Source organism: Halictus rubicundus, chromosome 15 (genome assembly GCF_050948215.1).
Source record: "Halictus rubicundus isolate RS-2024b chromosome 15, iyHalRubi1_principal, whole genome shotgun sequence".
Lineage (NCBI taxonomy): Eukaryota > Metazoa > Arthropoda > Insecta > Hymenoptera > Halictidae > Halictus > Halictus rubicundus.
The window spans coordinates 414,832-441,766 of record NC_135163.1 but is presented as its reverse complement, the minus strand read 5'-3'; the positions used below and the strand labels follow the sequence as shown (position 1 = coordinate 441,766).

The following is a 26,935-nucleotide window of genomic DNA, read 5'->3' as shown; positions in this document are numbered from 1 at the left end:
CTGCGTTCGAATTGCATTTGTGTGGAGGGCTCTTCACTTTTTGCGTCTTCACAACTTTTTGTCGTGACTACTACCATATATCAAATTTTATTTCTTTACCCCCCTCCCGTATTTTATTCTCTTTAAAATTCTTCAGAAAATACGAACACTTTCGCAATATTTAAAATTTTGTCTAATCATTAATCCTTTGTTAATAATTCAGAATAAGGGAGCCACCTCTGATCAAAATGATCTTGAAATATGTCGTCAAGGTAAAATGTCGGGTACCGGAACCTCGGGTCGGGTCGGGATCCCGAAAGTTTCCAATGTTCGGGTACCCGAAAATTAATATGTTCATATTAAATGGGAAGGTCATGAAAAAGCATTACACTCGCGTGATTCGGGTACTGGAACATTGCAAAGTTTCGGAATCCCGACCCAACCTGACTACAACTTTGAGGATTCAACAGGGTCGTCGAGATTAATCCGGAATTTTTTCAGGCAGTTCCATAAATAAGATGTAGGTAAGGCAAATATAAAGAAAACAATTGTTGATAAGGTAACTCACTATATAAGCCACCAGTCAGTAAACAAGTGATAACGTATGAGAAAAGAATAAAAATATTCAAGAGCATCTATGTATTGTTTAAACCCCTTCCCGTACTTTAACGAGTCTGACTCGTGATTTAGCACAAACGTAAACATCACGAGTACGACTGGTGGACTGAAAATCTGCCAAATGTAAACATCACGAGTCAGAGTCTGACTGTATCACAGGTATTTACATTTCGGCTAGTATTCCAACTGTTTTCGAGCATCACTCTGGTCTGTTTACCGCGCATTGACCCCTACCGTTTGGGCCCGGATTTCGTCGAACTAAATGGCACGGGAAGAGGTTAAACATATCGAATTATTAGTGAAAGAAACAAACAGTATCACTGGTCTCCCTCATTGTGGCCTCCCCGTAGCCCCGACTGCAATTCCCTTGGCTATTACACGTGGAGCGTAGTCTAGACCAGGCCTGGGCAACTTCTTCCCCGCCGTCGCCTCAAGACCCCCACTACCATTGCGCACGTTCCCCCACTACTGGCCACTTCATATTACCCTACCGTGCTTTTATCTCTCCTGGAGACAGCCTCCTATATAATAGGTTCCTAGTCCTGGAACCCCTTCGCCCGCATTCCATAGAAGCATGGTGGGGGATCTCAGGAGTGGAAAGAGAACTTGCTTGTATCTCGCGAGCCACCAGTTGCCCAGGCCTGGTCTAGGTAAAGGTAAATCCAAAGCATCGCAACACCAACGATACACTAAAGCCCACCATCACGGAGGTGACGGTGAAAATGAACAAGAAGAAGGTGAAGCGAGCCTGCAGCGGGTTTGGTTATTATTTGTAGCTGAAAAGAAGTCACCTGCGACGAGCCAAGGGAGTCTCTCGCTCGACACACCTACCCTCACCGTCGATGCTTCCGTAGTTCCAGTCAGTGTCGCCAGATCAAGACTTGTCTCCCACTCTACCTTACCCCTTCTACGTCGCCATTCGACGTCACAACCCGGTCACGTGACGCGTTTCGTCTATGTCGTGCACGTGTCACAATGTCACCGTTCAAAAGTTATGCGTTTAACCGTTTACAAAGTGACTTCTCTTCAGCTCCTCAATAATACAAGCTCGAGAAGGTTGTGGCAGCTAGTTAGAGGCTACATCTAGTAATTCCATTCTTCGTACCATTCGCTACTTTTGCACAAACTGGCGGAAAAATATATTGACATGGAATTTCAACTGTTTCTTCTTTATCCAATAAGTTTTCCGGATTTACGTCAACGACCCCGTACACACGCGCGAGGCTCGCGATGAAAATTTCAGTTTTCGGATCCCTTGTTGCCTCGGGGACGCGGGAAAGGGACACGAAGCAAACCGAGGGGAACGCGAGGATAAACCGTGGACGTGTAGAGAAGGATTCGTCCTGACGAGCTAATCCAACTCCTGGCTTTCTGCAGGATCCGAGATTCCTAGAGATATCGCGCGCATGGACGGAACACGACTGTATCGGTGTGTCTCAAGGGTGTGGTTTGCTGTTTGGTAGAAACGGTGGATGGGACAAGTGAAAATGTCACTGGCGGGAGGGGGCAGTTTAAGATTTAATGCATTGATCGATATGCTCGCAGCTGAGTGTCTCGACGCATTTCCGAATACCTTCACGGGATTCAATGGTACGTGTACTGAAAGGTTGCACACGTGTGCGTACACTAAATATCATGTTTTTTTACCTTTGAACCTGTATATTTGTAAATGATAAATTGATTAAAAATGACCAATTAATGTGTCCAATTAGTTTGTCAAAATGCAATAGGCGATACGAAATGCACACTTTCTGAAACCGTTTTTGAACGTTTCTCTCGTTATTTTTATTTCATTTTGTGTACATTATTTAACACTAGAACAATTCGTCAAAATGACGGATTTCGGATTCTCGATTCTAAAATGAACACTTACCGAGTACACTTATTTAATCAGATGTATTTTGTAAAAATAATCGTGCAACGTTTTGATAAATGGGGTCTTGTTATGTTTAAAAATCAATACAAATTAACAATAAAATTTGTTCTAGTGTTAAGGACATATCAGTATCCCTTAACATGTTTGCTAGTTTACAGGAAGATAATAAAAATCATTTTATGCACGTTGTTATTTCAAGTCATAGTACATACAGTAGAACCTCTTTTATGTGTGCCAGTATTTAATTTTATTCAAATTCACAAAGTAAAGGATAAAATGACAATTTTTGTAAAAAAATAAATCTAAAGCACAGCAGAGGCACCAGATCAAGTCTTGTTCCCACACTCTAATTTCCCCTTCCCACTCTAATTTGGCCAGGTCACGTGACGCGTTTCGTCTCTGTCGTGCATACTCTGGTACTGACAAAGAGAGGGTAACTTTTTCCCCTCAATTCGTGCTCCCTCCCCTCGTCTGACGACACTGCACAGCAATGAAATACCGTATGTATCACTGCCCTTAATGCACCGATTCCAACAAAACATTCTACTATCCGGACTTCGTCGGCCTTTGTTATCGGAATAAATAACAGTTGGAGGTGGGAGTAGTTAGCGAGTCTCTATTGTCCGAACGGGCTTGTACCTCAACGTGATCGGATAAACGAGGTTATACATTATTCATAAAAAATTCTGATAATTAATAATAGCCAACGTGTTAAGGGAGTATTCTCCTCCGGAGGAAAGTTCGAGCTCCTTTACTCCTTAGTAAAAAAGTTGATTATCTTTTCGTTGAATTTTTCTAAAAAGTGTAACATTCTATGTTTCAGTTCAAAGAAGTGATAAAGCTCAATTTCCTTGAAACAGTATTCTTGAAATTGGTTCCCATAATCTCTCAGTACGAGGTTAATTAATTTGTATTAGGGTATGGGACCCAATTACTGTGGAGGAATCAATTACTGTGCTTATATTAATTATAATTATTTTTAAAGCATAATGAATATTAAAAAAGAAGATATTATATACTTTTTCACTGAAATCAGTTAATATATATGCTATATATCTCTTTTCTGATATTCATTACGCCTTAAAAATATGTATAATTAATATAGGAACAGTAATTGATACTTCCACAGTAATTGGGTCCCTGACCCTAGAAGCCTATAAAAATTCCTATTATTTAAAAGTGTTTCACTACGAAAATTGCTAAGACATTTGAAATTTGCTAAACTATATCTGAAAGCAAATAAAGCAAAGCTATTTTGAAGGTTAATGTTGGTACTAGCAGGAGGAGTAACGGGACTATAAAAACTGACAATGGCAGTGAACGAAACTGGTACTAAACTCGTCGAAGTTGCTGCTTTTGTTTTATGAAAAATAGAAAATGAGCAAGTGCTATAGTAAAATTATTCACACAGTCTCATTGCAAATCTGTCGTAATTAAAGATTACTAAAAATAAATATCGGTATTGCTTTAAGAGAAAATAAAAATAAAAGTAAATACCATTCAACTTGTACGTTTTTATTCTCTTCTCTACTAACCAGGTGTAAAATTTCTAGTTAAACTTCCGGTTTGAAGTATTCAGAGCAGAAACAGACGGCACATGCGAGCAAATAAAAAGTGTGAAAGGTTCGAAGATCGTATAAACGCGTAAGAGGAAGATATAAGGCAGCGAGGCAGACAGTAAACAAGCAGGGGCTTTAGAGAGAAAACGCGACACAATAGGACATATAACGAGCTCGATAGAAAAGGGAACTGTGTTGCCATAAACCGGAAGTCACCAGAAAGTCGTAAAGCAGACATAAATAAAGTTATACGAGGTACCTTGTGCGAGTGTATACGATCGATTATTTCAGAAACTATGGAAAACACAGGAAAGTTTTTCTTGAAAATGGCGCGGGAAGACAAAACATTTAACAGAGGTGACGTTGTGTAGTAGTAATTTAAGATCATTTAATAATGCGTGCGAAAGTTAATTCAACAGCCTATGAAATATACACTTCATTTTTTTAGGATTTTAATGTTTACGCGTGCTAATACATACACTGGTATAGTATCAAAACTCACTATGTCCATTTTCGAAAAATGTTGGGATATTTATTGCAATCTGTTTTAATTACGATTATTAATATTACGCTTTGCAAAAAATATAAAAAAATACAATATGTAAATACAAATACGTTCAAATAAATATATAAATATAAATATGTTCAAATAAATATGTAAATGTAAATATGTTCAAATAAATATGTAAATATAAATATGTTCAAATAAATATGTACATAAATATAAATATGTTCAAATTTTCACTTTAAATATCGAAAGCCTGAAATTCATATACAATATCTTAAAAATGCTTCGGGTAGAGCCAGTTTTGATACTATACTGCACATATGTCGAACAATATAACCTTTTGGACTTGAGTGTCTCCTTCGAGACATCGCTGAAGTTTATTTAAAAACTTTTTGGAAGAGCATTATTTCCGTCATTGCAAAAACAAATCTGAAGCATTTGACTCGTCCGGTGGGTCTCATGTTTAAAGAGAAAACTCGCGCCTCGTAGTTGTTTTAATAGTATCTGAAACAATTCTTAACTAAAAATTACTTTTGCCTGCTCGTACCATTTAAGATGTATGAGAAAATTAGTTGTGTTCGGTACCAAGCACGTTTTCTAGTTGTTCCGCTCGTTCCGCACCCGGTTGCAGACTATCGATCAGTGCGAGGAGGCGAATGTGCGACTTGTTCAGCAACAATAAGATGGAAATGCGAAAAAATGATGGTTGGGAGAGGGGATGGGATCACATCGATATTCCTGGTCGTGGCGAGGTCTCACCAGGTGCACCAGAGATTGGACGAGAAGACAGACGGGATTTCCGGAGGCTTGTATCACCTCAACCGCCCGCTCGTGCGTGCTGTGTCGCAGGTCCACGCCATCAACCTCGATTATCCGGTCCCCGACCTGCAAGCAAATGCACGAACAGAGAGACACGCGTGTGATACTCTCCCATTGTCGTCGATCTTTTCTAAGAAACGCTTGTCCACCCCCAACTCCGTCCAAGTCAATCGTTATTTATCGGGTAACCAAGATCGTGTGACCGCTAACGTTTAACTTGAAAAGTTCAATCACAATGATCATAATAACATATTTCGCCTAGCCATTTTTCACGGAAATGCAAATTATTAGGACACATTGTCTGGATCGATTCTACGAAACGGAAGTTAGATAAAAACGGACAACTTAATCAACATTCATCAACATTCGTTAATCATTAACCGAACGAGTCGAAACGCTGTCTCGATATTGGAAGCAAAAACTATTGTATTATAAAAAGGAGGTACAATTGTTTTCAAACCGATGGAAAAGGGTAATAGAAGCCGAGGGTGTCTATTATCTCTATCGATTGAAGCGTCACGAACTTTCTTGGTTACCTAATATTATTGAACGCGAAAGGAAAAAGAGGAACAATGGGTTACCTTCAACTCGCCGGTCCTCCCAGCCGGACTGTTCGGTAAAACATTCTTTATGAAGATCCCAGATATGTTCTGAGATTTACTAGAACTGCCATTGTGCAGATCGACCTGGAACACAGATTTCAATTTAGTGTAACAGATATGGCAGATTTGTCAATGCGACAGCGGGCTCGGCGTGATATTTTTCCTGAAAGAGTCTCGCACACCTGGGAGAAGCAAGGTGAACTTTGACCTTTTTGATTTGGCAGAAAGAAAGGATACAGCTGGATAACGAGATCAAAAGTGCCCCTAAACCAAATTGAAGGTGCAATAGGCCATTCGATAGGTTATCCAAAGAAAATAATTTGTGGCAATTTTCAACCCTATATGTCGACATGAGGGGTAATGATGGGGTGACAAAGAAATTCAGGTTTCTCCGTAATTTCTCTTATCGTCTTCAATTGAAAATTTTGAAAAAAATCTAGCATATTTGAGGTATTAGAATACACACCTATGAATTTTTTTCAGAATTTTCATTTGAAGGGGATAAAAGAAATTACGGAAAAACCTGATTTTCTTTGTCACCCCATTACTGCTCCCGATGTCGATATACAGGGTGGTCCGTTTAAGTAAAGCCACCTAAATATCTCTTCAGGTTATTGTAATGCAAAAAATATTTGTTACGTAATGTGCACGGTGTCAGTGGACCAAATATCTGACAAAAATATTTTTTTCCGAAAGACATTTTTTTCGGTGTTATCAAGGTCATCGGTGTTTTTTGATACTTAACTAGATTTTTTTATTGCATCGTGTAACTGATCGAAAAGTACATCCAGATATATATAATAACATGACCTTGAAATGACCTTGATCTTCGAAAATTAAAGTTTTCTTTGGGTTTTGAAATTTTGAAATTTTCTTTGGATAAGCTATCGAATGGCCCACTGCAAATTCAAATTGCTTTAGGGGCACTTTTGATCTCCTTATCCGGTTCTGACAAGGCCATAGCTCTCCGGTTATGTTATTTGTTGAAAATATAAATTTTCAAAAGAATTGAGATTGTGGACCCGAAAGTCGTCGCATTTTTATTCACAAGAGCCCACTTTGCCATTAGACAAGCTTCAATAAAAGAAGCTAAGCATTTCTATCAAGAAGGTCTATGCCAACTGTATAGGAAAACAATTGGTTAAATAATGGGACCTATTATGTGATCATCGAGATGGAAATTCGTACGGTTCTGCACGTCGAATATAATTTTTTGATGCATCATCGAAGCGGAAGAATTAATAGCGACAATTCTGTTACGTTGCGGAGTTACACAGATGTCTTGCGTGTCTTGAAGCCATTCGGCACATTAATGCACTTATACCAGCGCAACTTTGTACGTCATGGATAGCGTATATCGCTCGACTGAAATTATCAAGCAATGCCATCAACATTGAACCATCAACAGTTCAGAGCTCGACGCAGTTAGACGCGCATAGTTAATGAATTTTGAAGAACTACGTTCGGTAATTGTTGGTAGAAATATATTCGAGTGTTCAAGAAATGTAAATGAAGTTCGATAATTTCCTTGTGCCAAATTTGTACTGAAATTCGTTTTAAATATGAAATATTTTATATATATTTAGAAAGATTACTTTACTTTAATAAATGTAAATGTTAACAGTGATACAGACGCGAATGCAATTATTGAAATTGTTAACAATTCTCTTATATAAATATTGCTCGCTACAACTCTTCGTTAAAATGACTCGATTCAAATTCCAATAATATAGAGTAACAAATTAGAAAAACAAAAAATGCAAAAGATTCAATTTAACTATCGCTTCTGTAAAAATCTATTGATCTGTAATTACATTCTAATAATAGATAAAAAAGTAGAGTAGAAGAGAACCAATTATTTTATGAAACTCTTGAAACCATAAAACTTTCGTTGCAACCATATTTTCCGGTACCAAATAGTTTATCAGTAATTAGCCGTGATCGGCCTGTATAATGTTATTCTGTTGTACTAGTTTTCCAATTTTCATAAAAAAATTAACGTGTCATTCGTATGGTCATACAGAAGCAAGGTTATTCATCTAGTAGCGAATAGCTAGGACATCAAAGAAGCTCACGCATCGCGAAGCGCGACTCTTATTGTTAACCAGGCGAAGTTAGCCGTGTTGCGTTACGCACCTTCCCGCCGACGATGCTCAGACCCAAACTGGTTTTTGGCTCCCTGTAGATCTCGACCAGCCTCTCTGGTCCCCAGTGCTTCGACCAGCCGACGTTTCCGTCGTGATCCCGTTGCGTGACCGTCATGTCGACCGGTTCGTCGACGAACGCGACCGTTGGAACCTTGGTGCACGATCCTGACGACACCGAGCTCTCGGACTTCTGCGACCCGTAGCTGGACGGTCTGCTTTGGAATCTGGTTCGGTACCCTCCTCCGACGCACTCGGCCTCTAGAATCTCGTCATCGCTGCACTGGACCGCTTTCGACTCCTGATAAGTCTGGACCTCGACCTCTCTCCTCGGACTCCTCGAGGACTTGTCCTGACTAGGCGACTGTTTGTCTGGCTTGGCAGGACTGGTCGAGATGTCCTCGGGAATGCACTGTACGCTCTTCGACTCCTTGACCTGGCTCTTCTCGGACCTGGACGGGCTGTCGAAGCTGTCCTCCGGGTCGGGGGTCCTCGACAAGCTGCCTAGATCGTCCAAGGAGCACTGGACGCTCTTGTTCTCGCCCTGGGTCTGTGTCTCGACCTCTCTTCTAGGACTCTGGTAGTAGTACCTGCGCAGAGGACTGTCCTTGGAGATCTCCGACGGGCTGACACTCTGCTCGGGACTGCACTGTGTGCTCTTGGTCTCCTGCTCGGTTTGTGTCGCCGCGTCTTGCTTCTCCTTCGGCGAGTACTGGGTCTCCTTGAAGCTGAGCTCTACCTCTTCGACGCCTTTGCTCGGCAACGGCCAGCTCTCAACCGTCGGCGGCGCTGTTCGCAGCAGATCCTCGAACGAGGTCGCGAGAGATCCGTGCAACAGATGATCCGACTGGCTCTCTAAAGTCTGGCTCTGGTACTCGAGGGAGTGCTCCTTGCTGATTAGAGTGTCCTCCTCCGATTTCGCAGCGACTTCCTCCAGCAGCGGTCGCTTCTGCTGCCAGAGGGTTCGGTCGTAATCCTGGGACTCGACTCGTCCTACGGAATCGCCGCGGTCGTCTAACCACTGCTTCTCGACAGGCTCAAGGATCCACCTTGAGGGATGTTCGACCTCCTCGACCTTCTTGTTCGGTTGCCGCGGACCGACGCTTTTTCCAGGCTCCTCCGGGCTTCATGGAACAGAAAGAAACGGGGAAACCCGAGGGCCAGCGTTTAGAAAATGTAACGAGGAAAAAATCGCGGCGACCGACCCGATCCGGCGCGCGACGGGGGAGGGTTTTAATGAAACGAAGTCGGTTCGGTCTTAATGAGCGGCACCGAGGGCTTCTTAGTCCCGGGGAACGTTTAAACTGAATCCGCTAAAGCGGCGAATGGAAAGGTCTTCCGCGGTGACCCATTAATTGCGGGGACGTTATGGTTCCGTGAGTTCGTGCGCGACGTTAACAGACACGGAATTCGATGGAACGGCTGTTAGACGTTGGAGGAATTTGTCGACGGCGCACAATTAGACAAAATGATTCGACAGCAATCAAAAAGAGATTTTCATGATATATTATAAATCCTCGATGGTTGTTCTATATCAACAAGGTGAAGATAGATTGTACGTTCGTGACTAAAATTGCCCTTGAATCATTTTTTACGAAATATTCAAGTGCGAATCATAAACACTTGAAATCTATTAAATAGTCGCCGGTAAGTAATGCGTTCAAATACACAGGTACCCGTGTATTCACTGCTACACGGATTAAGATCTGGATTGATTTATTATAAGCGAAATACTGACCGCTAATTTTAACTTTAGATAACTAGCGTAAGGGGCCCAATTACTGTGTCTATATTAATTATTCTTCTTTGTAAAGCATAATGAATATTAAAAAAGAGATATTACATTTTTTCATTATATACATATATATATATGTTACATATTTCTATTTTAATACTCATTATGCTTTAAAAATAAGTATAATTAATATAGGCACAGTAATTGGCCCCGTCACAGTAATTAGGTCCCTTATCCTAGGGACCACTAATTTTAATCCTAGACAACTAAGCTTTCATCCAGTAAATGCATAAATAAACAAATTCAATACTAAATACGACTTTTACATTTCACTTGTGTTATTTCTTTAAACTTTAGAAGATAAAATGTTTCGTGTTGCTAAATAAAAAACGTTCGATTACATTTGTGCTTTTAATTGGCGTCGTTATTTCCACGCATCATAAGCTTGGTTATCAGGTAAAAATTCATCCATTTACTGTTTTTACAGACAATTGATTTCTTTTTGTCTGTGTGGTGTTACGCATTTCTTTAAAATAATTTGATGTTTTATCATTCATTTATTTGTTATCTCGGTGTTGTTGTAACCGACTCGGTTGCGATAGTGAACGTGCTACGGTTAGTATACCATTACCGTGGTAATTGAAACATCGTTATCGCTATAATGATCATCATTACCGCTAATGTACAGTACATGTTCGTAATACAATTTTCTCACCGACTTCTGAGAACGTAAATTAATAGCGTTACAAGCGAATGTTCTAAATTTAAAACGACGAACGCGAAACCTACAGGCTTTCGGTTTGCTTCACAAATATACAGCCGACCATTGTCAGATCATCGTATTGTGTAATAAATCGGCGACAATAGCAACTCATCACATATTTATAATTCTTCGTCACAACGTCTTCCTAGGACTTCGAGCAGCCGCCTCACATGAATAGGAGCAGTTAATGCGATGGACACTTGTGTTGTTTGCGTGCAGCATGATTTTCATAATAACTGTTCACCGCTCTATGATAATGCTGATGTAGCTGATAATACAGATGATAACCAGACTGAGGATTCTAGGCATTTGCGGCAGAAATGGATGACCGAAACACAAAACTGTGAAGACAGGACAATTTCAGAACGTAATAGCAGCATCTTTACTGAAATTATTCAAAGAAGATTTTCTTGTGACTTGAATTTCTGACGACCGAAAAAAATTTTTTTAATTCCTATTTTGCATAAACGCAGAAGTGTTAACGCAAATCCCCTAATTTATATTATTTGTTTATATATTTTTATACGCTTTTCGTTGACAGAGAATACCATTGTTTCATCTAATTACAATTACATTTTTGCAGATCAATTATTTCCAGAAATCGAAATGAAAATAAAATTTTTAAGATTGTACTAGATGTTCAATTCCAAAAATGATCAAAATCTAGTTAAAGTTTCTCAAACGATTTACTACCTTGAATTTTATGAGATTAAAAATGTAGCTGAACACACACAAAATCTACAGTGTAATTATAGCGGATTTCCTATACTGATGGCTTTTTACTATTAATAGAATTATTTAACTTAACATGTTTAGCAGTATTATTTCCCACCAATGTATTTTGTATTATTTGTAACGAGACAAACCGATATGTATTCTAGTTTTATTTTCGCTTGTAAAAATTTTTAAATAAAATATCGGTCCAGGTGAAAATAAGTTTCAATAAAGTGTATAATATTATTGAATTCGATATTGAAATTTGCGATATTTTAGTGATAATCTGACTAAAAATAGAATAAAATATGAAGAAATAATTCTTAGTCTCAAATGTGTTTATGCTCGGATGTTAAGAAATGTAAGTAGATTATGAACGAAACAGACGTAATTTCAACGTGTCCTAATCCACTAAACCGAACGACAAATTCAACCGCAAAGCACATCCGAGAACCGGAAGAACTCTCTTGAAGGTTCTCCTGCGGCTTTCCGTTATCCAATCATCATCCGCATCGATCCCATTTTCCAATACTATATCAAACCTAAACTCCCTATGCAAATGTTCATTCTACTCGGAAACAAAAAATATGTAAACAAGATAAACAGGAACACAAGTCGAGGAAAAATAATGAGAATCGCCGATGACAATACACGGCAGCTTAGAAGTATCAAATCCGTAAAGTCTATGAAAATATCTACTCTATTCGAAAAAGAAAATACATATTTATAATCATATGTAGTGTAATGTAATGGAATGCGGCCGCTAATAACCTGAGATGTTGATGCGACCTTAAATAAATTAACAAAAAAAAAAAAAAAAAGAAAAAAATACAGATAGGAAAAAGGATGTACAGCTTTTCATAGCACAACGGACAATACAAAAGTTAAGAGAATCTACAAAAATATCGAAGCTAAAGTTTCTCAAACGAAAAAAGAAACAAAATTCAGAAAAGTATAAAGTTACTAGAAACGAATAAATAAATTCGATTAAAACGAAATTACTTTTAACATTTTAGAAGGGGATGATGATTTAACTTGTCATTTGTATTTGTTATCACCTGGTGAAAGTTTTTCATTTCCTTCTTGGTTCAAATGACTATATCAAATAATAATCACCTTATTGCGTCACAATATTCATATTAGTTATGTTGATTGTGGTAAAACTTTGATTGCGTAAATTTTATTAGTCTTATTTTACGTCTCCTTAAACGTTCACTCAATTAAAAGGTTAAAACGACGAATCAACTTCTTCTTAAATTGTTCGTTACACCCAACAAAAATCATTCATTACTCCCAACAGAAAAGTGATACTGAAAGCGAAACAACGTGTGCAGACGTTAATCAGTGGCGGCTCGAGTCAAATGGAGGCTCCAAGCGGTAAAAATTTTGGGGCCCCCAAACTCAAGTTACAAGTAGAAGTTGCAAGAAACTCGCATAAACTTACTAACAAAAAAGGAAGGGGGTCCCACGCTGCCGCTTAGTCCGCTTACCGTTAAACCCGTCACTGACGTTAACTCGAAATTTCGGAAGCAACTCTTGCGCAAAACGAATACAAAACAATAAGAGAGATAATAAATTTGAAAGAATCAAAACACACTGCGATCCAAGAAGAACAACTTAATTTTTATCACTAATTTTTATCACTATAACACACACTCAAAACAACTTACTTAACCCCTTGTACTATAGCATCGAGTCAAACTCGTGATGAGGATTCTGAGCATGGTCTAATAAACATGTATGTTATTCATTTTTTTTTAACCGAAATAAAATTTTATTTTCTTGTTTTTCGTATAGAGTCATTGGGAGAACACATATGTAGGTACACAATAGACATTTTGGTTAAACTTCACCTTGGTAACCCAGAAATTTTTAACTTTTTACTATATATATAATCCTGTACATCTTGAAGAGAGGATGCCAAAAATCGAAGTTTTAAGGCGCGGAATTCATTGATTCAAAAGTTATGCGTGTTTAAAGTTTTCTTCTTCTTCTTGTAGGAAATTATGAACTTTACAAAGAACGTCTAACCACTGCAACCGTAAAATAAATAGTAGTGCAAGGGGTTAATAACATTGTTTGTTCGCAACACTCTCACACCGTGAACATTCGGAAAAAATACGGTCTGTTCAACAGATTACAGTAAAAATTGATTTTCAAGTTTGGTAAAAAGTACTGTGTCGGTTACATATGACTAGACTGCGGATTTTATACGTTTATAGGAAAAGTGGCTGCAATTTCAAACAGTGGAAAGATTAAAAGACTTTAAGGATATCAACGCATCTCTTGCGACTTGCTGAAATCACCGACAAGAAATAAATTCACAACCCAGACACCGACGTAGCACTCGAAGTGCAAATTCGGAAATTAAAGCGAGTCGCGTACGCAAAGGGTTGGCGCACAGCATTCGACTACCGTGGATCTCGATCGTCCTCCACGATCACGCTCGCAACAATTTTTCTCTGCGATCCAAACGATCGAAAACCACGATCGTCTACTACGACAATCGCTCGTAAACGAACCCATCGGATGAACCTGGCACAGCGAAGATCAATCGAAAAACCAAGATGCACAGTCGACGATCGCGAGCGAGCTCGACGGGTGCTCGCGAGTCTCGCGACACGCGAAAATTGCGAGCGTCGTAAGAAAGCAGGAAAGCAGGAAAGCAGGAAAGCGAGAAAGGAAGAAAGTCCATCGGTGGAAGAAACGGGGGAGAAAAAAAAGAGCAAAGAACAGGGACAGGTACCTCTCACGTTCCGCTACGAAGCCAAGGTGTTCACTGGCGTGTCTCTGGGCGACCGTGCGTCACTGCAAACTGGCTTACTCTGATCTAATAAACAACACACTCCGGTCCGCGTGTACACGAAAACGTGGCGGTGGTGCGTTCACGTGCACCCAGTCGCGTACTCGCCAGCTATCGTACAAACAGAGACACGCACAAACACGACATCCACACGCGGGGGAACAGAGTAAACGATGCAGTCGATGTGTCTTTTTCCCTTTATCACTGGATAGAGTACGCCGCCGATGCCGGCTCCGAATCACGACTAATCGCGACCGACCACCTCCTGGAGTATTCTCCTGCGGGTGCAAACACGTTCGCGAAACAGCCACAGCTACACACACACTCATGCACGCGCGAACAGAGAGGGACACGAACATAGAGGAGCCGTGACGCGAATCCACGCGAGTACGAGTCGTTACGAAGGCTTTGCAACTGTCTGTGTGTGTGGGAGTAAGTACCGAGCAAGCTTCGTTGCGGCAAAGCTTTCCGTCTCTATTCCTTTCTTGCCTCTAGCTCCGTCCTATTCTTTCTCGGCTACCTCGCCGGTATACGCCTCTCTTCGTTCTCTGTCTCCGGTTTATCCTTCTCTCCTTTTTCTCTGTTTCCCTCTCTCGCTCCCCCTACCCCCCCCCCCCTCTCTCTCTTTCTCTCTTGGTATTTTTTGATCTATCCGTTTCTCCGTCCATTTCGTATCAGATTCATCGCGTCCCGCTCTCCTTTCTTCGAACTCGCTCTACCGCTCGTCCTTATCTTTTATCTTCTATCCGTCTCCCGGCCGCTGCACTTTTCTATATTTATATTCCTGTTCGGCTTCCGTTCCGGTATGCCGACGCCGTTTCCCGCCCCTCTCGCTCTCGATATTTCTGTTTCGGATTTGTTCTCTCTTTCTCTCCAGCCCGCTCGGTTTCCCCCGTTCCTTTAACCCACTTTCCGGAACCCGCTCCAACGCGCATCGTCTTCACCTGCACCCGACGACATCCGCTTCGAGCTGCTCTCTTCCTGTTTCCGTGCTCTCTGCATACGGTCCAAAGGCTTCCGCCGGGGGTTAACTGGTTCGGAAGACCCCCGCCCCCCTCCCCCTCATGGTGGCAGAAGGGGGCACTGGAGGACGAATGGATTGGGAAGCTAACTCGGTTTATCTTGCTGATAGCGCCGGCGAAAGATTGCTCGGTCTCGCGTGTCGCTGCGCGAGAGTGGCAATAAACGTTCCGCCTGGTACCCGATGCTTCGCGAAGCGCGCCGCAGTTGACTGTGCGAATTTCGATTTTTTTCTCGCCCGGGTGGAACGCTCGCGGAAATAGGCGGGGTGCTGGTGCGGGACTTGTTCGCGGTCTTAAAGCCGGAGACGAAAAGATAGAGCACACTGTGCTTGTTTGCGGTTCCATATGATATCGGAAGAAAATGTGCATTTTAGTGAATCGATTATACAGGATGAAAAAGGTCCGATGCTTACAAGCCTTATAGTACCCACCGGAAGATGTAAAAAATGTCTAATTAACGTACAGTCCAGTCGGAAAGTAAGTTAACGATCGGTGATATGTATAAGTAAATAAACAAATACGTTAGTAAAACATATATTAGCAGTATTCATTTGCCTTCATTCACCAATCGTTAACTTACTTTCCGACTCGACTATTCCTGGAAAATCGACTTTTATTATTTATTAGCACGATCACATTTCACTTCCGACACGGAGAAGTTGAAGGTTGCATAGTTGCATTAGTTCAAGGTTGCAAACACAAGGAGTACACGTAAACACAGGTTTTAGTGCAAATCTTCAGACACGTCTATGAAGTATACAATATGTAAATTCAGTGTGTTACGAAGAGGACCAATTATGATATGGGACAGTAATAAATAACAGAAATTGATTTTACAAGGGAAGGATAACTTTGAGGTGTTGATTAGACATTTTTACTCCGTACGGCGAGTGCTATACATTCTAATGTTTTTATCTAATTAGCACGAAAGAACCAACAGTTTTTGTAGAATCATCGGTGACCTTGATTATGTAAGCTTCGCTACACCGACGATGACTTAAAATTCTCTCAAGTTTTCAGAGATTGTGGAATAGTATTGAAAATAATGCCATTTAAGTGTTGACCGTTGTCGACGGTTCAAAATAACAACGTAATCGTTCAGAAATAAGTTGACACGTGGGCCATCGGAACCCCCATTTCTCAGCGGATGTTATTTCCCGTGTTATTAATATTGATCGATTGTTTTGATAGACGTTGGCTCTGCGGTAACCCCACAAAAACCGTTTGTATACATATACTGTTGTGGATCCGCCGATAGACTATTGTTGTGATCTACATAATCCGTGTCTAACTTTCTGTTCGGTGGGCGGGGAAAATCTCTTCTCGGATCGAAAATGATAACGAGGGACTAAGTTGTAAATAGAACAATTTGATTTCGAAAGTGGACAAACTACTGTATTTGACGAAATCCAAAATATTGGATTTTAAAGGAATCGGACATGGAAAGAACGGAATAAGATTAACAAGTTAACCGATGCGAATAGAATTTCTATTATTATGAGCACACAACGATAAATTCAATAACTCGAATAATATGATAAATTTCTTATACTCCTACCTTCACACGTGCCGATAATACATCCGCCCTAAATTTTTCGAAGGATGTTGACGGTAAATAGCTTAAAAAAGATTTCTTTTTTTAAAATGGCTTTTCGATTATTCACAGGTGCCCCACTTATGAACGGTACCATATGTTAGCACGATAAACTGGATAGAAAGTAGTGTATTATTCATTGGTATACTTAACACGTCCCGCATTGGCTGCTACCTATACATAGCACCCATCTTCTTAATTCTAGTGCACCGTTCGGGTTAATTCAACCGAAAAATGAACTTCCATTGGATATGTAATGAATTATAAAAGTATTTCGACGCTCCTTAAAAACAAGTAACTTTTTTCATATTAGACCAAACGACTCTAATTTTTCTAGAATTAGAAGAATTAGTTTACCAGATGATGTGTCAAAAGATTTTTTAAATTGCCGAAAAAAATGAGGTGACAATTTTGAACTTTTCTATGTGAGCTCATGATGAAAATTTAAAACGTGAGTTTTGTAAAACTAAGATTTCTATACAATTTTTATAAATTATATACGTGTAGAAAATTTTAGTAAACTAATCCTAATTTGAAAATAAGTTTTAAACGGCTCTTACGAGTGTATGGCTGTTTAACTTTTCATTGCGTTCCTCTGCAATTATGAACACACACGAAGATGCAAACAAGTAAAACTCGGATAACAAAAATTTTGCCATAGTCAACCTAAGTACAACATCGTTTATACCAATATGAATACTATGGCGCAATTAAATGACATAGTTATTCGTTGAATTAAGAAAAAAGTGAACAATTTCTGGAAAGTAGTAGCGAACCCCAATGACGAACTCGAACTCGTCGTCCCCAATGAAAAGGTCAAATGTTCAAATTCTGTAATAGCGGTGCTGTTTAGCAATAAAAATTCAAACGAGACGAATTTAGTTTTTACATAAATCACCAGGCGAACTCTTTCGTTCCAACATTCAGTTACGAAAGGTCAGCCATTGAGGAATGTGAATTCGTTTCTATGGGCATCTTACGAGAACCCGCTGTACGGCTGCGTGTATTTTTGACGCTCGACTGTGCATGATAAAACGAAGGGGAGAAAAGGAGGATGATAGTAGCCACAGATCGATGCTTCCAACCAACGGAATATCGACTTCTTCAAGAATGCTTTCTCCGGCTTTTTAAAAACAAGCTTTCGGTCCACTGTCAACTAGAAACGCCGCAATCCTATTCGAAACGACTTCGAGATCTTTCAAACTGAAATATGTCATAAACAAACTGCGGACCTTTATGCAAAATATACAGGGTGTCGCAAAAATGTACTTTCTTGAAAAGTGTGATTTCGGAGCTCAGTCGAAGTAACATTTTCCTTTGCGAAAATGTCGCCGCGTCTCTGTTAAGGAGTTATTAACGAAAACCATGGACCAATCATAGCGCCGCTACAGTAGAGCGTGGCGTTGGTATTGGCAGAGCCGGAATCCGTCTGCTGTAGCCACGTTCTGATTTGTCCGTGTTTCTCGTTAATGACTCCTTAACAAATCTGTGCAGAACACTTTCGCGAAGGAAAAAGTTACTTCAAATCACCTCAAGAATTACCCTTTCAAGGGATACCTGGTATATCTTGTATTGCACGAAACAGAACTTACATAAACACGTATTTTTTCTTTCCATAATTTCAGCAAGACAAAGCAAAAATATTTTTACATTTCTCTGGTGTCTTTGCAGTTTCGTGTTTCTCCTATTCATTTGTATCATAAATGCATAAAATCCGCAATCTAGTCATAATATTTACTAGACATAATCTATTACCGTTTACGGTAGCCAATATTCATTTAAATTTAACTTTCATGACACAGAATCTTTTAATCGGCGAAATTGATTGTTATTTGTTGTTGTGAAGATACAGCATGAAACATTTTAGTTTTCGGTTTTAATTTTGCTTTTGATAAAATAAATCATACTGGACTTGTTTGTTGTGTAGATATATATATATATACACTTTGTCGCGACAGAAACGATTTCAATCGTCATGATGTTCCTTATTTCCAAAGAATCTAATGGCATCGTTGCTTCTAGGCATATAATGTTAGAATCGTAAACATAAACTGATCACCAGGGCGAACTGTGCAATGAACCCGGAGAAGCCATACGCAACGTATGCAACGATAGGTCGACCATAGTTCAAACCTACGCCTACGCTTTGAAATTACACCAGTTACGAAACAATATGCAAGTCAGAAATTTTACGTAACTCCACAGAATTTCGAAGACTTCCAAGGAGAATGAATCCGCAGTAACCTTCAATATTTTACTGAACGACCTCTCCAAGTTTGGATCTTGGCTCCTAATCGCTAGACAGCTGATATTACGCAGTTATAAAAAATGGGTAGGAGAAGCACAAAACAGTATTATTTTGAATCTATTAAAAGCCTTTTAAGAAAGGTATCCAATTTTTATTTTGCAATTGAGACGAAGAACTTTTAATTTGCATAAAGAGCCGCAGTCTATTAATCGCGTTACATTGACTTTCAAGTTCGATTCGTGCACAGTTTCTAAAAATACATCGTCACTTACAATTTCATAAATTTAAATATTTATTACTAGACTGCGAAAGTTTGCGTGAGTATATATTTCCATTGATTGATCGAAAGGAACCGACGTTAAATCGAATTTAAGTCCATGCAAAAATGATTTCGACGAATTGGAAACACGATAAAAATAGAGTAAGTGGGAGTACCAATTACTGTGCCTATATCGATTATACTTATTTTTAAAGCATAATGAATATTGAAAAAGAGATGTTAAATTTTTTCATTAAAATCAGTTAATATATATGTTATATATGTATCTTTCCTTTAATATTCATTATGCTTTAAAAATAAGTAGGTATAATTGATATAGGCACGGTAATTGTACCCTCACAGTAATTGGGTCCCTCACCCTATATGAAATATTATTAACGTTTGGCTTTTATGAATTTTTTAACAAACGTGTAACCACGTCGATGCGTAAAGCTCCACAAAGAGCACTAAACTAAAATTGGCATGAAGCCGGAACGGCGCGGCGATCGAGCAATAAAATTATAACGTCCTGGCTTTAAAACGTTAACGATTGCTGTTTCAAGTGCTGTGAAGCAATAAAGATCTGCTATGGTGTCAGAACGTGACGTTCAAGTAACAAAATGAAGAATTAAGTAAATAAATGTATAGACGGCTACAATAAGTAGATCAAACGAATGGAGAGGTTGGAGAAGGAGTGTGTGTAAAATGTATGAAAAAAGATATCATTATAAGAACATGAATAAAGATAACGGCAAATATATGTATAATCTGGATAAATTGGGTAAAATAAATAGACTAGCTAAATGAAGTCAGATACATGAACAAATGTCGTGCGTAGAATAAATAAAATAAATAGATCAATTACATAAAGAAATACCGCGAGTAGAATAGATGAAATTAAGGAAAGAAAAGAATAGAATAAATAAGATAAATAGACTAACTTGCTAAAGTAAGGTACATGAATAAATATCGTGCGTATAATAGATAAAATAAATAGACCAGCTACACGAACTTGGATAAACGAACAAATATCGTGAGTAGAATAAATGAAATTAAGGAAAGGAAAGTAAGGTATATGAAAAAAAAATATTTCGAAAATACAAGGAATGAATTAATAAATAAACAACGTGCATACAACGGACAGAATTAATTGGGTTACCGCATACAGGCAAGTAAATACAATAAATAGCATACATAGAATGAAGAAAGTAAAGAGGTAACGCTACAAAAACGATGTAAAAGCGATAAATAAACAAATAGATTAACCACGTGGGTAAAATGAACGGTACAATATGAATAGAATACACAAAATAAATCATGTTAACGAACGAATAAAGAATGTTCGAGTGTGGTCGAACGTCTGATATTCACTTTGCAGGTCGTATTCGTCCGGTTTATTGTTCCACGATGATTATGGTCGGGCAGGCGGCGAAGTAGCGTACATTTGACAGCAATGTGAGGCAAACGTCGGAATAGTCTGGCTCGTGTTCCATCGGCGTAAACGTGAACACAGTGAACGCGAACTATATCGTTCGGCAGCGAGAAGCAAAACCGGAGCAGAGGGAAGCGGAGGGAAACGAGGTTCAAGACGGTTCGAAGCCGGAAGGAAAAATATAATTGATTACCGGGGGCCTATTTTCGTTTGAATGATCGGCAACGCGAAAAAGAGAAAGGGGCGCGCGACGGCTATAGAATTTTCGGGTCGCGAAACACTCTGTGATATTCCAGGCGACCTAGATTTCCAACCAATTGTGCGCATTTCGCGGGGTTTCTACGGCCACTCGTGTAATCCAGCCAGCCGGCTGCACAGAAAATCACGTTCTTCATTAATCGGCATTTGAAGCCCTTTCCAGGATAATTTAGATCGAGTTATGAGCAACATGGGAATTCGGATCTATATCGACTACTTCTACAGTTCGTGCAAAACAGCCGCGTCCGTTATTTTTAACGATATATTCGCGGCCATTGATTTGCACTTGAAATTCACTAGCAGATCATGTTCATCTTCTTGCTAACCAAATTCACCCCTTTTGCAGATCAAGTTTTCCTACGCTTCCTTCAATTGTTCTAATACAAATAGAATTTATTGTTCTAAAAGTCAACATTTCATTATATGCAACGATGAACATACAACTGAGCTCATTTAACCGTTTATATGAGGCCATTTAACCGTTATCACTAGCTAGCGTTTTACCGTTTTACCATTTAACCGTTATCACTAGCTAGCGTTTTTCTTGCACATAATAAATATTAGAAAAAAATGAACGAAGAGAAAGTAATACTGTTTGTTGTATGTAATGTTTTTACGTTTGCGTTATTTTTTTAGACATGAAGGTGACCTGCAATTTTTTAAATGGAATGCTATGTAACTTCTTTTATACCATATGAAAGCGTGTGTCAAGATAAATTCGTTCGAATGTGACACAATGACCCTCAAGGTCATACAACGTCAGAAATGAAAACATTTTGAAAAAGACCGAAATGCCGAAAGGCCAAAAACATTTGGTGATGTTTAATTACTAGACTGTGGATTTTGTACGTTTATGAGAAAAATGAGTAAATCAAATTCAGAGCAGTGAAAATATTTCGAAAATTCAAAAAGACCGTTGTATCATTTTCGACTTATTAAAAAGATTGTGAACAGAAATAAATGCATATGTAATGCCTGTGTCTTGTACTAAACGCAGACAATTTTTATTTTGCATAAAAATCCGCACTCTAACTATGACCTTTACATGACTTTGAGTGTAAAAAAAATCGTAACAGTTGAGTAGTGTATAAAAATAGTGAAGCAATAATCGTAATTGAAAGTTCAACCACATCAGTTCGGTATGTCCGACAGAATTTTTTAATACATTTTTATTGCGATACATTAAGACTTTCTATCGGTAGCCAGGCCCTTCGAAATCAGAAAGAAATAATCGAGGGTCATACATTGTTCGGTAGCCGTAGCAATTTCATTCGTAGAGCAGTAAAGTCTTGAGTAATGTAATGCAGATCCTTTTCAGAAATTATCACTTAAATGAAGATTATTAAACTTCTTTCGAATACAGTGTAGTTATTAAGGAATCTATCAATATGTCTCCGGTAGCTAAAGGATATCTGGAAAACTGCCACGAATTTCCTAGAATTGAACAAACCAGTCGTTTCGAAGGTGGCCCCACTGTTCTTACTCACCTCTTAGCGATCCTCTCCGCAGCATCCTCGAGAAGCCTGCTGTCCTTCTGCTCGTGAGGGTACACCGCTACGCCGCTTTCAAGCAGAACCGTGAATTCAGGCTGATCCGGTTGCGCCAGGCTTCCAATCTTAAATCCATCTCGGTCCTTGGGCCTCGCCTGACTCCTCAACCCTCCCTTCTTCGAACCCTCGCTGCCAGTCCTGCTCAGTTTCCTCTCTTTCCTCTCTCTCTCCACCGGTGTGCCCATCTCTTCCCTATCGTCGTGGACTTTGGACAAATCCAGCAAGATCTCCGTCTTGATATTCCTCTCGGACACCTTGTTCTCCTCCTCCGTGGTATCCACCAGCGTGTTCTCCGAGGTGGACTTCGCCAGGTTGACCAACTGCAGGTGCGACGTGTCCACAGTCTCCGGCGAAGGGACTCGTCCGCTCCTCACCCTGACGGAGTCCGCGAGGACGACCACCTTCGGCGGCGAGTGCACCTCTACTCTGGCCACGGCCTCTTCGACTCTGCTAGCCGCTGCTTCTTCAGCGGTGATGATCCTCGCCTTGACCAGCTGCACCTCCGGCAGTACGCTGGAGATCTCGCTGGGCTCCTCGAAGAAGATCTCCTCGACGTTCTCTTGTATTCTCACCTCCTTCTTCGTCTCGTCCAGGAGGGACTCCCTGGAGGACTCCCTAGAGAACGTCCTCTTCCTCATCGAACTTCTACGCTTCGGCGGCCCCTCTGTTTCGGGAGTTAGAATGCTCTTCGGCTCGGCAACGCTCACCGGAAGTCGCTCGGTGGTCGAAGGTCTCTCGGACACCACTGTGGATGGCGTCTTCGTCGACTCTTCGGGGGTACTCTTCAGGTCCTCCGCTCGTTGGCTGCTTCTGTCCTCGACTCCCTCGGCTGGACGCGCTTTCTCCAACTCGTTCAAGCTGGATGGACGTACTCGTTGCTCCTGGATGACGACATCTTGATTGTAGTGATCCGAGTAGGTCAAAGTGTTGTGCCTGGTCAGAAACTCCGTGACCCTTTCGATACACTCTTGCTCCTTCTGCATCTTTCTATGCTCCTTCGATCTGGACGCGTTCTCTGGACTCTTCTTCTTTGAATCTTCCAGCGTAATCGTATCTGAGACCCTTCTGTAGGCTTCAGCGCCTTCCTCGAGTTCATCGATCTTGATCGTCGCGGTTATGTCGTCGGATTCGGTGCTCTGCCTCTTGACGATCTTCTTCTTCGTGAACTTCTCCGAATCCTCGTGCTTCAGCGACTCCTTCGACAAAGACATCCTCTCGATCGAGTCCATGCGTCTCAACTCTCTCCTTCTTTCCTGAAGAAGCGGCTTCTGGGCTGGTGGTTCCGATTCCGGTTGTTGGTCTGTTGATGGTTTATCGTCCGATGGTTCTTTCTTTAATTTCACTTTCGGGGCTACCTTCTCCACCCCTGTTGTCACGTCGTGGGTGTATCTAACCGCTATTTTCATGTCCAGGGAAGTTGGACTTATGTCCGCGATGATCACGTCCTCTAACGAATTGCTGCTTGCCGGGTAGAATTCGTGGACGTCAACTTCTACTGTTCTCAACGGCTTCTGCTCTTGAGGAAGCACTCGACGTTGCTCCGTGGGACTTATGGTTGGCGTTATAGGCGATGCGTCCTTCCAGTTTTCCTCATCCTCGTCGTCTGATTCTGGTTTGTCCATGGACAGCTCTGTTACACCTGAGATCGGCGAGTCGAGAATCGTCAGAAACGGTTTTGAAAGTTTTGTGCAGAGGAGAATGGGGCAATGTCGATAACTTAAGCAATAACTATGATAAAATGAAAATATGGGGCGCAATTTTTATTCAAAGATATGTTTCACAAACTTAAGTTAATCATTTATTGGTACAGTAAAGAAAAATGAATTTCATATTCATCCTAGTAGTCAAATTTATAAAAGTGGAAAAGATATCTTGGAAGGAGAACTTGAGGTACCGGAAATCGCTTCTCGGACGAGACCCTATAGATCTCGTAATACGATAGACTACAAGTACAATATGGGCGGTACGCATTAGAGTAAAAGTTATACAGAAACGACATACGTAAAATATACAAAACGTACACAGAAAATATACAAAAAATATACAAAACATATAGAAACAATAGGTATACGGAATAATAAAATTAAAAACTAAATTCTGCTGGATGAAATTTGGGGAATTTGGGGAACAAAAGCAGATTTGGGGAATCAGTGAAAATTGGGATAGTACCTGATCTGGAAGAGAGGAAGTCCTCGAGCTCGGCTGCGTGATCTGTCGTTTCGCTTTCGTTCGGGAAGCTTTTGCTGCGTCTTACGGGACAAATCGGCGGCACCCTCTACCGTGTGATCGGCCATCGGGACATACAAACAAAATCGAGAGAAATCAGGCAATTAATCTCATCGTCAAGCACACCGTCTCTGTGGCAGTGGAGAAAGGTAGAGCGATTTACGCGGGAAAGAGAAGCGGTCTCAAAGTATGCTACTTTTTCTTTCTTTTCCTTTTTATCGAAGATGCAATCGTTTACTCGAAGCGTAACTTTTTCTGGCGTAGTGACAGATTCGAAGACAGAGATGCTGCTAATGATACGGTCTCGCGCTTAGCATCAATAGAGTTTGACTAACGACAAACCTTGCCCGACGTCAAAAAAAGTGTTTTGCACAAAAAGAAAATCTCCGAGTTAATACACCGGTAATACACCGAGTTCTGTAATTCTGTAATTGTAGTTCTGTAGTTCTATAATTACCTTCAGTCGGTCGAAAAAAAAGTGACAAAGGGGAAATGGTCCGCCAATGATCAGACATACAATTAACATACAGAGTTTCGTGCAAATAATACTGTTAATAAATCTGTTCGATTTAGAGAATAATCATTAGCAGCAGCTCTATTCGAACGAGAGGAATAGAAACGAGTATAATCGAAAATTAGAATACACACAGTTTCAAATGATACATAGAGTGTATGTAAATATACGTACGAAGCAATCATTTCAAAACATTTATGAAATAATGGACGACTAATATTTACATTGTTATATTCAATATATCATTTTCATTTGTACAGGTCTTCTTTTTTCCTATCAAGAAGATCGATCGATTTTTACTGTATAAGTTCTGTCAGTTACTTCAAGAAGTGTTTAATTTTTCAACGAACTCCATCAAATGAGAACCAACGCTTTACCGATTAACCACAAAGTAGAAAAATGACCATGTACTTAACATGGGTGGCGATACAAACGATTATACATTGTGCACGCTGGGAGGTATGGTAATTTGCTTAATCACCAATGTATACTGCCAAAGCATTCAAAAATACCTTACACGCTGTCTCCTCCTCTAGCGACAAACAATAATATCTACATAATTAATTCGATGGATTAAAATGTCGACGCGTTCGAGTAGCTAATTGTCACTTTGAACATCTAAGTCGGTAAGAGGTACAACACGTTAAAAGCAATACTCCTTTATAACGTAAACACATGTAATTCCTGCGAAAATGTTTCTTTTAATTACTAATGTTTTTTTTATTGCAATAATCGACATAACATGAAAATTGTTTATAAAAATGCTTGAGAATTTAGAGATCTAAAAATCTGATAATATTGATATGTACTGGAAAAGATGAACACTCCAACGATGGAACGTTTCTTCAAAAAAAAATTTGGAAGCCTGTTAATATAAACACTGAAACAGATGAACATCAAGAAATTTGAAAATTTCTTTGAATTTCTTGATGCTCTAAAAAATGGAAAATTGAATACGTTGCGGAGGTTGAAGATATTAAAAATGGAAAACTTTCAACGCTTCGAAATTTAAATATTCGAGATAATATGAATACTGGAAAAGTTGAACATCGAAAAAATCGAAAATATAAGCATTCAAAAATTCGTATATTAGAAAAGCTTAAAAGTTGAAGTATTTGGCAATCTAAACATTTCAGAACACACAAATTCGAAAACCTGAAAAATTACTGGGGGGTGGAATTGAAAGAGAACAGGTTCAGCAATGCATGTTATCTACTGAGAAGGTAGTCTAATGGAATTTTCAATGTTTCGTCTATGATTTACGGTTTGATTCTCGTAGAAATACCTTTGTCTTGACGGGAACCGATAGTTCGCGTATACAAAATAAGTAAGCGTTATTTTCATTAGACAACAAGCGTTCCACGATTCGTACATGTCTTAATTGTGCATCCTCACCTTTCCATTCCAAATGCTTCGATCCTGTTCAATCTTTACACGTCTAGTATACTCAACGACGAATCAAAAGTCGTCGGTCTAACACACGTTCTCGCATTAAAGTAGACTTAACTATAAGAAAGCTACATCGATCACCAAAAACTCTCGAAAGGCTGCACATCAAAGAGAGCGCCTTGCAAAATAACTCCGCATAATTTTCACGAGCGTAAATTGCATACGTTAAAAAAAACCAACAACAAGAAGTCACGGTCACAGTATTCTTTCTTCTTTAACACCCTGTATACTGCATCGTCGGAGATCCTCGCAATAAAGTCTCC

At 39.8% G+C, this 26,935-nt stretch overlaps 1 protein-coding gene across 2 annotated transcripts in view; it reads right to left on the bottom strand.

Annotated features, from left to right (window-relative positions):
* Nucleotides 1-26,935, bottom strand: part of LOC143361850 (multiple PDZ domain protein) — a 183,889-nt gene that overhangs the window by 33,573 nt on the left and 123,381 nt on the right. For both annotated transcript variants that reach the window (XM_076801544.1, XM_076801545.1), the window contains 5 exons: nucleotides 24,653-24,758; nucleotides 22,421-24,122; nucleotides 8,098-9,229; nucleotides 5,941-6,045; nucleotides 5,300-5,425 (listed from right to left, as the gene is read on the bottom strand). In XM_076801544.1, coding sequence (XP_076657659.1) covers nucleotides 5,300-5,425; nucleotides 5,941-6,045; nucleotides 8,098-9,229; nucleotides 22,421-24,122; nucleotides 24,653-24,758 — 3,171 coding nt within the window. The remainder of the gene's footprint in view (nucleotides 1-5,299; nucleotides 5,426-5,940; nucleotides 6,046-8,097; nucleotides 9,230-22,420; nucleotides 24,123-24,652; nucleotides 24,759-26,935) is intronic.